The sequence below is a fragment of the Sesamum indicum genome, linkage group LG6, assembly GCF_026168435.1.
Source record: "Sesamum indicum cultivar Baizhima isolate 11 linkage group LG6, ASM2616843v1, whole genome shotgun sequence".
In the NCBI taxonomy this organism is placed as follows: domain Eukaryota; kingdom Viridiplantae; phylum Streptophyta; class Magnoliopsida; order Lamiales; family Pedaliaceae; genus Sesamum; species Sesamum indicum.
The window spans coordinates 13590611-13607670 of record NC_142662.1 but is presented as its reverse complement, the minus strand read 5'-3'; the positions used below and the strand labels follow the sequence as shown (position 1 = coordinate 13607670).

At 41.0% G+C, this 17060-nt stretch overlaps 1 protein-coding gene across 1 annotated transcript; it reads left to right on the top strand.

The window, feature by feature from the left end:
• The first annotated feature begins 428 nt into the window (after nucleotides 1-428).
• LOC105179733 (uncharacterized) lies at nucleotides 429-2053 on the top strand. Its single transcript, XM_011103378.2, has 4 exons — nucleotides 429-531; nucleotides 821-1017; nucleotides 1105-1364; nucleotides 1504-2053. The coding sequence occupies exons 1-4, from the start codon at nucleotides 429-431 to the stop codon at nucleotides 2051-2053; spliced, it is 1110 nt and encodes a 369-aa protein (XP_011101680.2).
• The last annotated feature ends 15007 nt before the right edge of the window (nucleotides 2054-17060 follow it).

Here is a 17060-nt window from a genome sequence, read left to right as displayed (position 1 = left end):
TTTGATCACATCATTTCACCTCAATCTACCTAACTTGAGCGTCAGAGGACCGTTATCGGGGACGTGCCCGATGAGCTCACCACTTTTATTTTATTCTCAGGAAACCAACATTTGATCTTGGAGGGGTTAACTATCTGTGAGGAGATTGGTCTTCCTGGCCGTTGAATTCGTTCAAGATCAGTTGGCGTCATCTGTGGGAATCCCTGAGGATCGCCAGCCAGCATGGAAGGTTCATCAAGGAGAAATGCAGTGGAAGAAGAGACTCTCAGGAGAAGAGAAGGATCAATGGTGCAAATGACAAGGGACGAGTTTCAGAGAATGATAGAGGAAGCGAGCAGGAATGCAATAGTAGCGTATGAGAGAAGGATTGCGACCCCTATGTTGTAGGAGACAGTGAAGAGGCAATTGTTCGAAAGCAGAGAGCTTCGATGGGTATCTGGGGAAGCAAGTCAGCAGGAGTATTGAAGTCGAAGACAGGTGCCATCAGAAGCGGGCTCCAGCAGCCAGATTCGAGCCAAAGCAAGAGAGCCGGTGATATCCCAAGCTGAGGTTGAGAGTGTTCGAAAACAGATAAAGCTTCTGGGTAAATAGATTGATGAATTGAAGAAGCGAGAAGAGATAGTTACACATAACAAAAATTCTCCATTCAGCAATTATATATTGACTCATGTGGTAGAACCAGGGTTTAGAGTACTCGACTTACAAAAATATGATGGAATGAAGGATCCTCGCGAGGACATAGCTGCGTTTGAACTGGTGATGAATTTATACGGGCAATCGGCTCCTATTATGGCTAAATTATTTGTTACTACTCTTGCAGGGAAGGGACAGGAGTGGTTTACTAGCTTGCCCCGTGGGAGTTTTAGGTCGTACGAGCAGCTTATCCAAAAATTCTTTTTCCATTTTTTCAGTAAGAAGAAGCAAAAGAGGTCGGTTACATACCTGTTCAGTATACGCCAGAGGGAAGAGAAGACCTTGAAAAGCTTCATGGGGAGATTCAACAATGAAACGGTGGAGGTTTAGGATCTGCGAATCGATATAATGGTGAGTATTTTTATACATGATTGAAGAAAGGCCCATTGACCCCCTGTTAATGTACAACAGTTGATGGCTTTGGCGCAAAAATATATTGATGAAGAAGAGATGAATGCTTTAAAAGACTCTGAGCGTCGAGAGAGAGAGCAAGTATACCACCGGCCTCAAGAAGCCAGAGAACGTGGTGGAATGCGAACGAGAAATGATAAGCCAAGGGAGCCGAAATATCAGCCCAAATATCACAACTACACTCCCTTACCTGTAACACGAGAAAAAGCTTTGATGCTGGTAGAGAATGTTGATTTGCTTAAATGGCCTAGACATACCAGGTATACCTCTTCTAATAAATTTTCTAACAAGTACTGCAAGTTTCATAGCGAGAGGGGGTACGATACCGAAGAATGCTTTTAGCTGAAAGACGAAATTGAGGCTGGTAAAACAGGAATATTTCTGTGATCGAATCCCTAGTGGATGTAAGGTGGGGAGAGACAAAGTCGGAAGAAGTCGGTCAAGAAGTCAAGATCGCAATCCGGGCCCTGCTAAAATGGAAAAAGCTCTAGCAGACAGAAGTAATGCTCCCACAAAAGGAGTAATATATGCAATTGCTGGGGGCTTGAGTGCAGGCGACTCGCAGAGAACTAGGAAAAGGTGTGCGAGAACGTTGGGGTCAAGCAAAGAGAGGGAATTTGTGCTAAAAGTCGAAGAAGAAGAAGCTATTTCCTTTAATAGTTCAGACCGACCTGTGGATAGTGAAGCTATGAACGATCTGATGGTCATCAAGTGGGATATAGCGAATTTTACTGTTCATAAGGTGTTGGTCGATAGCGGGAGTTCAGCAGATATTATATTTAAGAGCGTGATTGAAAAAATGGGGCTTGAGAATGCTCATCTTGAATTGGTAAAAACTCCTGTTGTCGGATTTGGAGGAAGTGAAGTCACGTCGCTAGGTGTGATCGAATTGCCTATTTCTATGGTAGTGGAGCCAAAACGAAGAACTTTGACGGTAAAATTCTTATAATGTCATTTTGGGAAGGCCAGGATTAAATCTATTTCTAGCAGTTATCTCCACATATCATATGAAGATGAAATTCCCTAGCGAGCATGGAATTGGTGAGGTGATTTGCGACCAGAAAAAAGCATTTCAATTTCAGTGAGAGGAGAATATGGGCAAAAAAAGAGAAGAGTCGGAGAAGACGCTGAGCCCCGGCCATATGAAGCGGATCATATGGAACCTAGTGAGGAATACAAGGCAGTCCAGCTGGTGGAAGGGGATCAAAGTAAAACCACGAGAATGGATTCGAAGATGGGATAGGCGGAAGCGGCCATGGTCGAATTTTTGCTAAGGAATGTGGATATGTTCGCATGGAGCCCATCAGACTTAAAAGGCATCAACCCAGAAGTGATCGTACATAGGTTGAATGTTAATCCCACGGTACGACCAGTTCAGCAGAAGAAGAGGTCGTTTGGGATTGAGAAAAATAAAATCATACAGCAGGAGGTGAGTAAACTGCTTAAAGCCGGATATGTCTCTAAGGTTCAATATACTGAATGACTTTCTATTATGGTCCTCGTCCCTAAGGCGTCGGGAAAATGGCGTATGTGCACGGATTTTAAGGATTTGAATAAGGCCTGCCCGAAGGATCCGTACCCCCTACCTAGGAATGATGTCATGGTTGACTCAACAACAGGTTTTGAAATGTTTTCAATGATGGATGCCTATCAGGGATATCATCAGATTTATATGGCTAAGGAAGATCGTGAGAAGACATCTTTCATTACTGATGGTGGTATTTACTGTTATAACGTCATGCCTTTTGGTGTAAAGAATGCAGGTTCAACTTATCAGCAATTAGTGAACAAGATGTTTCATGAGCTGATGGGGAAAATCATGGAAGTGTACGTGGATGATATGCTGGTTAACAACAGAAGGTCATAAGATCAGCTTAAGCATCTAGAGCAGGCATTCAATACCATGAGGTCGTATGGAATGAAGCTGAACCAAGAAAAGTGTACATTTGGAGTAGGAGCTGGTAAATTGTTAGGATACATGGTCAGCAAACGAGGAATTGAAGCTAAACCAGAGAAGATTCAGGCCATTATAAGCCTGCGTTCGCCGACCACGATCAAGGAAGTGCAAAAGTTGACGGGTAAGATCGCTTTATTAAATAGATTCATTTCTCGATCTACAGATAAGAGTCTACCTTTCATTAAAATTTTGAGAAAAATAAAAAATTTTGAATAGAATGAAGAGTGCGAAAAAGCCTTGCAAGATCTCAAAGATTATTTGGTGAAGCCTCCGTTGTGTGCTAGTGCGGGAAGAAGGGGGAAATCAGAATCCCATGTATTATTTTAGTAGAATGTTGCAAGGAGCCGAATCGAGGTACTTGGAGATGGAGAAATTGGCACTCGCATTGGCTGTGACGGCAAGAATACTGCGGCCGTATTTTCAATTGCATAAGCTGGTGGTGCTCACAAACCATCCCTTGAAGCATGTAATGTCACGACCAGAAGCCTCTCGAAGGTTAATTAAGTGGGCAGTCGAGCTCGGTGAGTATGACATTGATTATCAATCCAGAACAGCACAGAAGGCACAAGTTATAGCGGACTTCGCGATAGAGCTATCTAGCGATCCCGAAGAACAGAATTGCAAATGGATGTTACACGTAGATGGATAATCGAATGCCAATAATGAAGGAGCTGGAGTATTAATCCAGGGACCTAAGGGAGTGGAGATCGAAGTCGCAGCCCGTCCGTCTTTCCCTCTCACGAACAATAAAGCTGAATACGAGGCGTTAATTCTGAAGTTAGAGCTTGCATATCAAGCTGGAGCCAGAGACCTAGAGGTTTTCACAGACTCCTAGTTGGTCGATGACTTCATACAGAGATGTTGTTAAGAGATGGATGGGTAAATCCAATAAATGCTCTATCCTGCAAGTGCCGAGGGTGGAAAATGATAAAGCAGATGCCTTATCAAAATTTGGAGCCAATTTCAGGAATAAAAAATCGGAATTTAACAACTTTAGTGCATGAAAAATTGGCTATCACAGAAAAGATGGAGGTACAAATGGTATCCGAGGTCGGGTCGTGGAAAGACGAAATAATGAGGTATCTAGAAGATGCAACATTACTAGATGATCCGATTAAAGCAAAGAGATTGAGATTTCAAGCAGCATGCTTCACCATATTATCTGGACAGTTGTATAAACGAACAGTCGATGGTCCTCTTTTGTGGATGAGGAGAGAGCTAAATACATGATGCGCGGATCCATGAAGGGAGCTGTGGGAATCACTCTGGTGCTAGATCATTAGCACAGAAAATTATACGCCAAGGATATTTTTGGCCCACGATGGCCAAAGACACGAGGGATCTAAAAAAGTGTAAGAGCTGTCAGAGATACGCATCTTTGATACATCAACCAACGACCTCCATTGAGCCGATCAAGATAGCTTGTCCTTTAGATCAATGAGGAATAGACATCGTGGGACCTTTCCCCCCTGCTCAAGTCCAAAAGAAGTTCACATTATAGTAGTAGAGATTTTCTCTAAATGGGTCGAAGCAGAGGCGTCTCGGAGAAAGAAGTTATCAATTTCATTTGGAAGAATATTATTTGTAGGTTTAGGATGCCTAGAATCCTGATTTCTGAGAATGGAACTCAATTTCAAGGGAGGAAGATCACTGAATGATGCATGGAGCTCAAGATAGCACAACATTTCACGGCAGTCGCTAATCCTCAAGTTAACGGGCAAATAAAGGTGACTAATAGAACCATCTTGCAGCACTTAAAAACACGATTGGAAAGCAAGGGGTCATGGGTTGAAGAATTGCCAGGTGTTCTTTGGGCTTAGCGCACTACACCACCAATGGCAACAGGTGAGACACCATTCTGTTTGGTTTATGAAACTGAAGCTATTATTCCTGCAGAGATCGGAGAAGTGTCCCAGCAGGTGCTATGTACGATTTGGAATCAAATCAGAGTGAACGAAGCTTCGAACTAACTGTGGTAGAGGAAAACAGAGATGCTGCATATGCTAGAATTCTACATCACAAGGGACTAATCATGAGAAATCATGATAGAAAAGTACGACCAAGGCAGTTACAGGTCGGAGATCTAGTGCTTAAGAAAGTAGAAACTTTGAGGCATGTGGGAAAACTTGATCCACCTTGGGAAGGTCCATATAAGGTGATCGAAATCAGGAAGAAAGAGATATATAGATTGCAGGATATGCAGGGTCAGAACTTACCTCGACCATGGAATATTCAGAATTTGAAGAAATTGTTTACGCATAAGTTAGAAGAGATCGCTTACTTTGTGCCTGTGAAAGGCCATCCACCTCGCCCATGATGACGGATTTCTTATTCTAGTGCCTGTGAAAGGCCATCAACCTCGCCCATGATGACGAATTTCTTATTCTGGTGCCTGTGAAAGGCCAATTACCTCGTGGAAAAAGATCGCTGACAATGTGCCTGAGAAAGGCCAATGAATTACCAAGTATAAGGAGATCGCTCGACACGGGCTGGCAAAAGATCATCCTTTAAACCCGTTAGAAACTTATGTCATTCTAGAGCCTGAAAAAGGCCTTTCATTTGTATAAAGAACGAATTCTCTCTTCTGAGCCTAAGAAAGGCCATATTTTCGTATACAATATCTTAGTATGATAATCATATCAAGTTTTATTTTCTTTATTACTGTTTTTATTTTGGTCTGGAGTAACATAATGCCAACTGAAAAAGAGGCAGTCAACCGTGCTATCTGAAAAAGATGCACTCATAATGCCAACTGAAAAAGAGGCATCCAACCGTGCGATCTGAAAAAGATGCACTCATAATGCCGACTAAAAAAGAGACGTCCAACCGTGCGATCTGAAAAAGATGCACTCGTAATGTTAATTGAAAAAGAGGCATCCAACCGTGCAATCTGAAAAAGATGCACTCATAATGCCACCTGAAAAAGAGGCATCCAACCGTGCGATCTGAAGAAGATGCACGATAATGCCAACTGAAAAGAGGCATCCAACCGTGCGATCTGAAAAAGATGCGTTTATGTATGCTAGTTGAAGAGGAAACATCTAAATATGCGAATTAAAAAAGATGCATTCTCCATAGATTGACAAATTTGAATAAGGTTACATCATGAGTCATGACTATCTCAAATCAAAAATTAAAACAGTCAAAAAGTAATACAGTTCCATGTTCGGCCCCATACTACAAAAACTGAGCATCACGTTCGATCTGATTGAGCAAAACAGAGAATTCATCATCTCCAGGAGCTTGCTCATCGGGATATGGCTCGATATTTCCATCTAAAGTAAGATCTAGTCGGTTGCGATCAAAGGATTCTGCGAAACCACCTAAAGTATCAAGCTGCATCTCACAGGTCTTGAATCCTTTGTTGAAGAAGTCATCAGATTTTATCTAAACGGCTATCTTAAAGGAGGCAGATTTCAGGAAATCGCGAGCTATGGGCACACGCGAGCTGGAGAGAATGTTTCGATGTTCCTCAAGAGTTATCCGATTAGTCTTTCCTTCATCTAAACCTTGCTCGTGGCTGATCCGAAAACCTTCTTTATGGCCCTCTACCAAACAGACTTCCCGTCCAGCCTCGATACCCTCTTTCTTGCCTTCAGATAGCGCGTCCTCTCTAGCCTTAGAGGTCTGCACAGCTTGTGCTGACAGTTGATCTTTCAACTTTTGTACTTCGGCACTTAAAGCTTGCACCTCAGCAGCATGTGTCGTTTCGATCTTCTCCTTCTCCGCCATCTAAGCCAAGAGATATCTTATCTTCTACTCAACCACCATTTGAATCCTGTGGTAGCTCGTGCATTTCATAAATAGACCCCAAAATAATCTAGCCATCTGCAAAGACGAGCAATGAGAGGATGGAAATTGAGTATATAAAGAAAGAAAAGGGTTCATTACCTGCATCAGGGTATGGGCACCATGTTCCTCTAATCGAGTAGGAGCATTCATCAATAGGGAAACCTGGTCGCAGGAAAGGATGCATGAGTCGAATAGATCCCAAGAATCTTGTCCTGGCTCATTGAAAAGGACGGAGCTATTTGCCGATATGTTCCATTTTGGGACAAGACGATCGCCCTTTAGCTCAGAAGAAAGATGATTCTTACCTTTCAGTTCCATCTTGGTTTTTTCCCAACAAGAAGCTATCCGTACGAGCCTTAAGTAGTTCTCAAGTTCCTCTTGTTCTTCAGCTCGATCAACAACTTCTTTAGCCATCCTGCTCTGCGATCTTGTTCTATGACCTCTACTGGATTTTGAAGAATTTGAAGATTTCGAGGATCCAAAAGGTTTAGCAGGGCTCTTACCTTTGCCCTTATGCTTATGATGATTCCTTTTCCTCTTTTTTGACTCTATAACCTCATCGTTCGAGCCATCTGGACCTTCATCTTGATCAACGTTTTGAACTTCACTCTGATCGTCATCGAGATTTAACTCCAGGTCCTCTGAGTTGTATTCATTTTGAAGGATAGGAAGTGGCGGAGTCTCCTTGCTATTGATCTGGATAGGGTTAGTCGGCATTGGACTCTGGCTACTACCTATTAGGCTACCCGGGATCGGCCCACGAACAGGGGAAGGGGTCGAAGAAGTGTTGACAGCGGGGACTACAGGCCCCCCTCTAGCTTTATTCTGTATTGATTGAAGTCACAGGGCAAGGCAGGAATTCATGACTATTTCGTCTGCAAAACATGGAAATTGTGTAAGCGATTAGAACACAAAGAATAATCACTTCAGCATCAGATAGAGAGGTCACCTAAAGTTTCCAGAATGTGGAGGGGTGCTGGAGATAAACGAGCAAGTCGTAGTGCCTTCTAGATTAAAAGCTTCTTCAGATCGTATTTATAAGCCGTAAGGCTATTTATTTGATCGCCTTCCTGCCCCCCTCCAATCGTTTTAGGTACAGGCTTATATTTAATCCATTCTAATCGAAGGGGCCATGCTATACCAGGGGGAGGTCGGCTAAAAATGTATTCATTGCACCACGACCCGACATTGGATTTCAATGTTTCGAGATATCTAGAGTCAAACTTAGCGGATAGATAGAAAAAGCTCTTATCTCCAGATCGCTTGGAAGTGGTGAAAGAGTATAGGGTCCAAAAATTATCAAAACTGGGTTCGAGACACAAGAATTTCATTATTACTATGAAAAGACTTATATGAGTGATAGAATTGGGTGACATCTACATGGGACAAAGGCCCAGCTTATGAAGAATGAAAACTAAAGGAGGGGCCAAAGGAAGTCACAGACCGGCATCAAAGTGCTTGAGGGAAAGGGCACAAAAACCTGACAGAGGTCGATGCATGCGATCGAAAGATCTAGGAATCATGATTTCGTAGTCATGGGGTGTGTAATAGCGCTCCCTAATCTTATGGATAGGGGACTTAACAGTGCTAAAAATGGCCTCCCAGCGGTTCTTAATCATCCTATCCTAAAAGTTTTCAAGAGTCGAAGGATTGGCATAATTCTTTGATAAATTTTGGTTTTTTGGGGTTTTCTAGCAACTCGGGGCTTCTTAATTACCCTAGGATATTCAAGAAGGGGAACATCAGCTGATTTTAGGGAGGTCGTAGACGACCCCGAACCAGAACCAGAACTAGAATTTGAACTAAAGCTAGAAGACATCGTACCTGGAAAACAGGATGGCTCGAGAAGCTGCAGATCGAAATCGAATTCGAATTCTGGATATAGGGATCGCGAGAGCTCGTAGGTGGGGCAAGCCCAATACTTTGAATGAGTATGGTATTTATAGGAATGCTACTCGGGGAACCGCGCCTCTGACAAAGGAACAGGATGATGACACGTGGACACATGTCTGGCAGGATCAACGGGCACGACCATTCTACTTCTTCACAGAGCAACTAATTGCACTTTGAATAAGTGAGGGAGTAATGATGGGTGTCTATCCAAAATAAGCACGAAATGCCTAAAATGCCCTTAATGAAGGGCATTTTGGTCTTTGCGCACCCTAAATCCGCGCCCTTTAATCAGGCGGGTCAGGAAGATCCTTATTCGGATCCGAATACACGTTAGAAGACCCGGACAACGAATACCGTCCGATCAAGGACGAGGTCTCACCGGATAAGGCCACGTGGCCCATTCAACAGTATCCACCTAAGCCTTATAAATATCCTAAGACGCCATATTTCGAGGTAATTAATTCTGAGTCTTTTTTATTTGAACCTTTGATTGCATCATTTCAGCTCAATCTACCTAACTTGTGCGTCAAAAGGTCATTGTCGAGGACGTGCCTGTGAGCTCACCGATCTTGTTTTATTCTTCAGAACCCAACATTTGATCTTGGAGGGGTTAACTATCTGTGAGGAGATCGATCTTCCTGATCGTTGAATTCGTGCAAGATCACATATAAATTAACATGTGAATATCAGTGCTACATTAAGCAAACTTAGTGTTGGTTGAAAGTACGATATTCGTGTTTTGCCATTCTAATGAACTGGATTTGAAGAAGATGCCATGGCTTAATTCCAATCGATTGAACTCTTATGACCTTTCGAGGTTGTCCAATAGGGGGGTGCGGGCTGTAATTTTTCAATTTTTAACGAAAATCAATCTTCAATACTCCACATATTTTTTTTCACTAAGTATGAGTATCTCGATTGACTGAACTGAAATGAGTATTCCATTAATATATGAACTGAATTTAATTGAATTGAAATTGAAGTTTTGGTACAAAGTGAAAATCGAATTAAAATAGTCGGTTCAATTCAGTAAAAATCAAATTTATTTTATTCGATTTAACTTAAAAAATTCAGTAGTTTTTAAGTTAAGTTAATTATATTTAAAAGTGAATAGAAATAAATTTTGTATATTATATATATTCCTTAAATAATCTATACATATAATTAAAATTATAGCATTATATATTAATTTATTTATTTTAAAAATAGGTTCAGGATGTGGGGTTTCAGTTTATTAGAAAAATATATATTGATTCAAATACTTCCAATATATTAATTTTATAATATAATGACATTTTTTTAAGATTTCTATAAAAATATTCTATTCAACCACTTCTGAAATTAATAAAAAATATTTAAGAAATTATGAGTTATTACTGGTTATTTATTAAGAAATCAAACAGAAATTAAAATTGACAATGAGATTATCTATATCTATATCGTATCTATAGTAAACCAGAAAAAACGTTGTTCATTGTACTCCTCTAAAGACCCTCAATGAATCTAAGCAAAATATAAGCACACCACCCAGAAAAAAAACGAACAAAGAGCCACTAATCAACAAGAACTCAACCCACTTTTGTTATGAATGATAGAATTAATCTATCATATAGTGGGGCAACCTAAATATTTTCTTGATGAGAGAAAGCAATAAAGACAAAGTAATATGAGAGGTGCCTAGCCTAGAGATGTATATATATGTTAGCTTGTAAAGGATATATCCATCATATTGAATACAAGCATAAAGGTCTCTTAGGTTAAAAGACACTCATGAAAAATGAGTGATTACAAACAATTGGTTTAAAAAATTCTCTATCTCAAGAGTTGTCAAGCAGCAATAAAAATTGGATAAACATGGTCAGAGGTAATATTCTATGTAACTTTCCTACATTGTGGTATCAGAGCCATTTTTGTCTAGTAGTATTGTTCTTAAAGTATACCTATATAACTATTCTAATAATTTTTGTTCAACAAGTTTACTTGATGAACTTAGTTATTTAGCCATGATATTCATACATCATGCAATATATGATAATTTTGTCAATGATTTGTTTGAGTCTTGAAGTAGAAGTATAGTAAAATATATTCTTGAAAATTTGGTTCATGTAGAATTTACGAAACAAGAAGGGTTACATGTTTAAAGGGTGAATAGAAATTTATCCTCCTTAATATTGAAAATGTGCACATTGCCCCCCTACAAAAAAAATATAGCAATTTACCCCCCACTACGTTTTAACATGAAGCAATTACCTCCTTATATAGGGAGGTAAATTGCTTTATTTTAAAAAACTTAGCAAGGTAAATCATTGTATTTTAAAAAATACAGGGAGGTAAATTGCTATTTATTCTTTCATAAGTGGGTAATTTGCTCATTCGTGATATCACAAGGGGGTTGCTTGTGTGACGCCCGTAGAATTTTTCACATAATTGGAAGACTATTCGTAATTAATTAGGAATTTAAATTTAATTTCTAAATAAAATATAAATTGAATTTGGGAGATAATTAAACTTGAACGGATTAAATTGAAGTTCGTTATAATATTTGAGGGCAAATAATATTAACTAAGAAAATTTGGAGGGACGTGAAAGGTATTTTAAAAAAGTTTAAACTAAATATAATAATAATAATAACATATGTATATAATATATAAAAGAGTGGGGAGTTGGCACCACCCTACCCCCCCCCCCCCTTAAAAATAAATATGTAATATGCTTTAGGTGTGTCAAAGTCGAAACTGATGCCTGGCTGAAAATTCCTCACTGGAGTGATCACTGTCAATATGCGTTGACTCCTCTTCTTTTTCTTCAGTGGGTTCGATTACAAAATCATAGTAATTCTCAGGCGGTGAGAGAAGTTCGTTAGCAACTTTGTTAAGGTACATGTTTGTAGCTGATTTCTCACGATTCCCTGATTGTTGTCACCTTGTTGTTGATCAGGCTAATTCGTTTCGAGCACTTGCTCCACATTCTCCTCAATAAGTATAGCAAATTGATTGGGGGAAAAGAGAATAAGAGCAACACATTGGAGGGGAGCCTCCTTTGCTACCCCCTCACAATGCCCAACAATATCATCATCTCCCCATTCCTCAACATTAGAATTTAACTTATGCACATTACACACACTTGATGCATTTCTATCATAAACCACAGGCATATTATCGATGTTATCAATACCAACAATTAATATCTCATCATTATCAATATGTAAATTAGTGTCATTGATAGCAAAAGATTGGGGTTCAGCATTAGGTACATGGATATGCGAACATTCACCTCTCTCAGTCCGTTTGCTACTCCTTTTCGCCTTTCCATCAAGCGCTTGTTCAGCAGGTGTGTTGGTAGCTTCTTTTCCTCTCTTATCCTTACTTTTCCCATTCGTCGTAGCTGTAAATTCCTTCATCTCCTCATTTCGATAACGAGGTGCTGGTTTCAGGTTGTTTCCTTTGGAGTAGCATTCCAGTTCCTGGTGGCCAACATGTTTCAACAAAGTGCAGTATTTCGGCACATATTCGTACTCAACTTTCTATACGATCGAAATATCATTGATCTGGATATCAAATTCCTGAACGAGGGGTGTAAGCATATCAATTTCAATGCAAACTCTAGCTTTTGAAAGCTTGGATTGGTTGAAAGTGAAATCATCAATTTGCAGTGGTGTTCAAACCACATTAGCAATTACATAGAGGGCATCCTTGTGAAATAAGTGAGCTGGGAGTTCGGGGATGCTAACCCATATGGGAACAATGGAGGATTCTTGAGCAGGAGTAAATGTAGGGGTCCATTTGAATACCCGCATTGTATGTACCACATTCGTCTCAACAAGAGACATGAGAAATCCGTTTCATTCGACATGGATAGGGGAACATGCTTACCATTGATCATACTAACCGTAAAGGCTCTTTGGATTCCAAGTGCAGCCACCAGTCAGTGAAGATTGCGATATTGTGGTGCTCCATGTGAGAATTTGCCAACAAGAGCAAAGCGGTAGGCTGCTGCAAATGAAAGTGTCTTAGTATCAGAGAAGATGAGAGTCTGTCGCCCATCAAGTGTGGCTTGCTTGCCAACCTCAGCTGGTACGAATTTGCAAGGAAAAAGTTTTGGAGGTCTGACGCATTAGAGGCACAGACCCTGTGCAGCGAAGGCTTTGAGAGTGCTTCAGCGAATGATTTGGTGGATATGGGGGTGGTTGTGCTTCAACAGCGGGGGTAGTTTCTGGTTAGACGGGCAAGTTGACTCGGCGCAGTAGAGTGTTGAGTGGAAACTCAGCTGAGTTACGTGCCATCTCTGTCGCCAGATCAATGCCCAATTCTGAGTCGATGGTTGTGTTCTCCATGTGACCACGATCACAACAGTGGTGTTACGCACTGCAACGACCGTTGGACGCTGAGAAACGGCGGCGAGAAGTGGACAGCAAGCGAGTTCCAGGCGGAAACTTTGAGTTCTTCAATCTAAGCACCAAGTTGATGAAAATTGTTGCACAAGTTCTCATTAGATTCGCCTCGACGAGAGGAATCCAACGGTGTAGTCAGCGATCGTGCTTTGTTTAAACGATAGATAATAGTGGTTCGAGGATGACGACGGCGGCGAAGCGAACGTCACTTTGTGATCTGGACCAAAATTTGATGAAAATATGTGGGAGGGGTCCTGTTAGATTCGTCTGGATGAGAGGAATCCAACGGTGCTGGTGCACGACTCTGCTTCGTTCGGACAAAGGAGTTTTGGTGTTTTGAAGATGACGACGGTGGCGGTAGAAATTCGACATTTGAGATCTCGATCAAACTTTGATGAAAATAGCTGGGTCCAAAAGCTCTCATTCGAATTGCCACGAGGAGTCCAACTGTGGTGGTGTGTAACGGTGGGTTGTCCGAACAGTGGCGTAGGGAACTTCAAATTAATGGAGGGGAAATGTTCGCCTTCTGATGGAGAGTCTATTGGTATAGCTTTTTGCTAGAGATTCATTGGAAATTGGCCGGAATTTTAGAGAGACGGTGCGGCGAAAAGATGGGCAAAATAGGGCCGATTCAAGAAGGTTTGACCGGCGATTGGGAGTGCGTCCATACTCCGATTAGAATACTCGCAGCATGGGGATGATGGTCGTCGGACAATGATTCTCACAGGGTGGCGCGTGGCCGTACACGCATCGGAAAAATTTTCCGGCGGCGGTGCCGCAGTGGAGCTGGTGTCGAGTTGTTTGCTTCTGGCGGCGATTTGGCTGAATATGTGGTGGTTTGGGAGTGGTTGGTGGTGGAAGATTAGTGTGTGAAAATCTTACACATTTTTAGTGAGAAGGAGGAGAAAATGCTACAAGTTGTGGGTTTTGGAGGAAGTAATTATTATGTAGAATAGAATGATGAGTGTGAATTGAATAAAAGATGATGCTAACCTAGTTGAGAGTATAGTCAATTGTTTTATGATAGTGTGATTGATGATGTGATATAAAAAAAATACGAATTAAGTTATGTACCATGGTGCGTAGGGTACCGGGGTATTCCGGATAGCGAGGAATATCCTATGCTGCTAGCTACACACTGGGGTGGTGTGGGGATATATCATGTTTGTTGTGATGTCCTGTACTAATATTGCTACACACTAGAGTAATAGAGTGTGGGGATATGGCATTCAACGGGTATCCTGTGCTTATATGATATGATGTTGATGAGATGATGATATCCGGCAAAACCATTGACTGATGTACTCCAATTAGAGTAAGTGGGGCCCTTAGTTAATAAACGATAACGTTAAATATTATGCCATGGGTTTATTTTTATAGTTGTGGGTATGTATTACCACTTGTATCTGATGTTGCTATATGACAAATGACTATTAGTCGATGTGACTGCTTGTACGTAAATTGTTGCTTGTGTATATATAGAGTGAGTAGCTATACTATACTTATTGAGTAGGCAGCTTATTCCTTGCCATGTACTTTTCAGGAGATGGGTTACATTCACTAGCTACATCAGACTTCGAGCCGTGCCGTGGTCTTTATTAGGTGGGTGAGCCGTGACATCTGAAGCTAGAGTTTTTGGCTGTTTGGGTTGCTAAATATTCTGGTCTTGTATCGGGTTGTGGTGAAAAATTTAAAATTGTGGTAGTACTTACCTTGAGGTTATGTACGTGAGAACATCTAGTGAGCGTAAATATAACTTTTGGTGGTATCTATTATCTTTTTTGATATATATTATATTGATAAATTAGAATTTATTTTATGGGTTGAAAGAGAATTACTTATAGAATGAGTTATAATTAAAGAAATGATGAAATAGTGATAATTAGATGTAGCAAGTAGAAGGTGCTACATTGGGTGGTATCAGATCAGGTCTACGTTTCTAGGGTAATAGGTTGATTGTGAGATGTCCCTAATTATTGAATTATTTAATATAGGATGGCTTCTCAAGGTGTACCTGCTGACCAAGTAGCTAGTAGGGAAACGTTAACGGAGTCAGTAGATGGCTCAGTGGCACCTCCAAGGGTAGATGGGTTGGAGGTAGGTCGAGAGGGTGTAGGAGTTGAGGCTCCTATTCCTCCCGGTGGTGCTCCAGTGGTAGGATTACCACCAGAGTATGTACAGATATTTCAATTGGCCATTCAAGCAAAAGAACAAGAACAAGCGTGGTTACTTACATAGGCGCGCGCATCCAGTCCAGTCCCAATACCAGTAGTTCCTAAAATTGATTGTAATTACAAAAGATCAGGAAGATGGGGGTTACAGAATTTGAGGGTACCCTAGACCTAGAGATTGCTGAGAGATGGTGGGAAAAAGTTGAAGATGTAATGAACTTAGGAAGTTGCACTCCAGAGAATCGACTTAAGTATGTTGTTTCTTTGTTCGTGGGTAATGCCTTGATTTGGTGGAGGTTTGTAAAGTGGGGATATGAGCCAAGAGAAATAACTTGCACTAAGTTTCAGAAAGAGTATGATGATAAATACAGACTTAAGCTGTACCGAGACAAGAAGAGGATGGAGTTTCTAAATTTAGTGCAAGGGGGTGATCATATGGTGGCAGAATATGAACTCCGTTTTGCAGCACTAACCCAGTATGCACCAGAAGTATTAGTTGTGCAGGAGGATTGTTTTTACCGTCATAAGTAGGGGCTACGACCGAAGATCAAAAGTGGCCTCGCAGTTAGAATTACAAATTTTAAAACAATGGTTGAATCAGCGGTCCGAATGGAAAAACCAGTAATGGAGGACAAGAAGAAGGGGGAAGAGAAGAGAAAATCAACGTACACAATAGGGGAATCGAGTAGGTTGACCAAGAGGAAAATCTGTCGCTCATTCTCAGCGGGAAGTGGGAGCTTTACATGTGGTGGTCCCATTTTTTGAGAAAGTAGTGGACAGAGGTTCGGTGGATCCACGGGCTTTAACAGAGATTCGTTCAAATGCTGCTCAATTGTTATGTCTTATGCGGGATTAGGAAAGGGATCTGGACCGAGTTATGGTCGAGGACCAGTTTTTCCTCCAAGCTGTTCTACTTGTGGAAAACAACATCAAGGGTCATGTTGGAGACGGGAGGATATAGCGAAGACTTGTTATCGTTGTGGAGGTAGAGAACACATAGCCAGGAATTGTCCCAGTCAGAATATAGGTATGGTTGAAAGTGTTGCTAGTGGGGTCCAGAACAAATGCAGTGTTGGGAGTAATGACAGGGGAGCTGGAAGAGGCAGAGGTAGAGGCACGGACAACAGAGATAGTGGTCACACTTTTGGTAACGGTATGAGGGGGGCTGGAGCATAAGTTACTCAAGGACAGACTCAGGCAAGGATATATAACATGATTAGAAAGGAAGTCTCAGCATTGAATGATGTCATATCAGGTACAATATTGTTCTTTGACATTGCGGCGTATGTTTTGATTGATCCTGGCTCTACAAATTCATATATTTCATTCGCACTTGCATCTAAAATACCCGGAGAGAATAGCCCGTTGACATAGAATTTGATGGTTTATTTGCTCGTGGGAGAGGGTGTGGTAGTAAAGAGTGTTAGGAAAGGGAGCTTAGTAAAAATCGGAGATGTAAATTTACCTCTAGACCTTGTAGTGCTGGATTTGAAGGAGTTTGATGTGATTTTGGAGATGGATTGGCTAGCGCAATATAAAGCTATAGTCGACTGTTATAAAAAGAAAATGATGATCGAATGTTCCGACGAATCAAAAATAATATTTGTGGGGATCGCCAAGTAGTACCAGTTTGTGTAATATTAGCCATGGAGGCAAGACGATTGATGTTAGAGGGTTGTGAAGCATATCTAGCCCATTTGGTAGATACCGAGAGGTTTAATCCCACATTGGAGGAAATCCCAGTAGTGAGAGA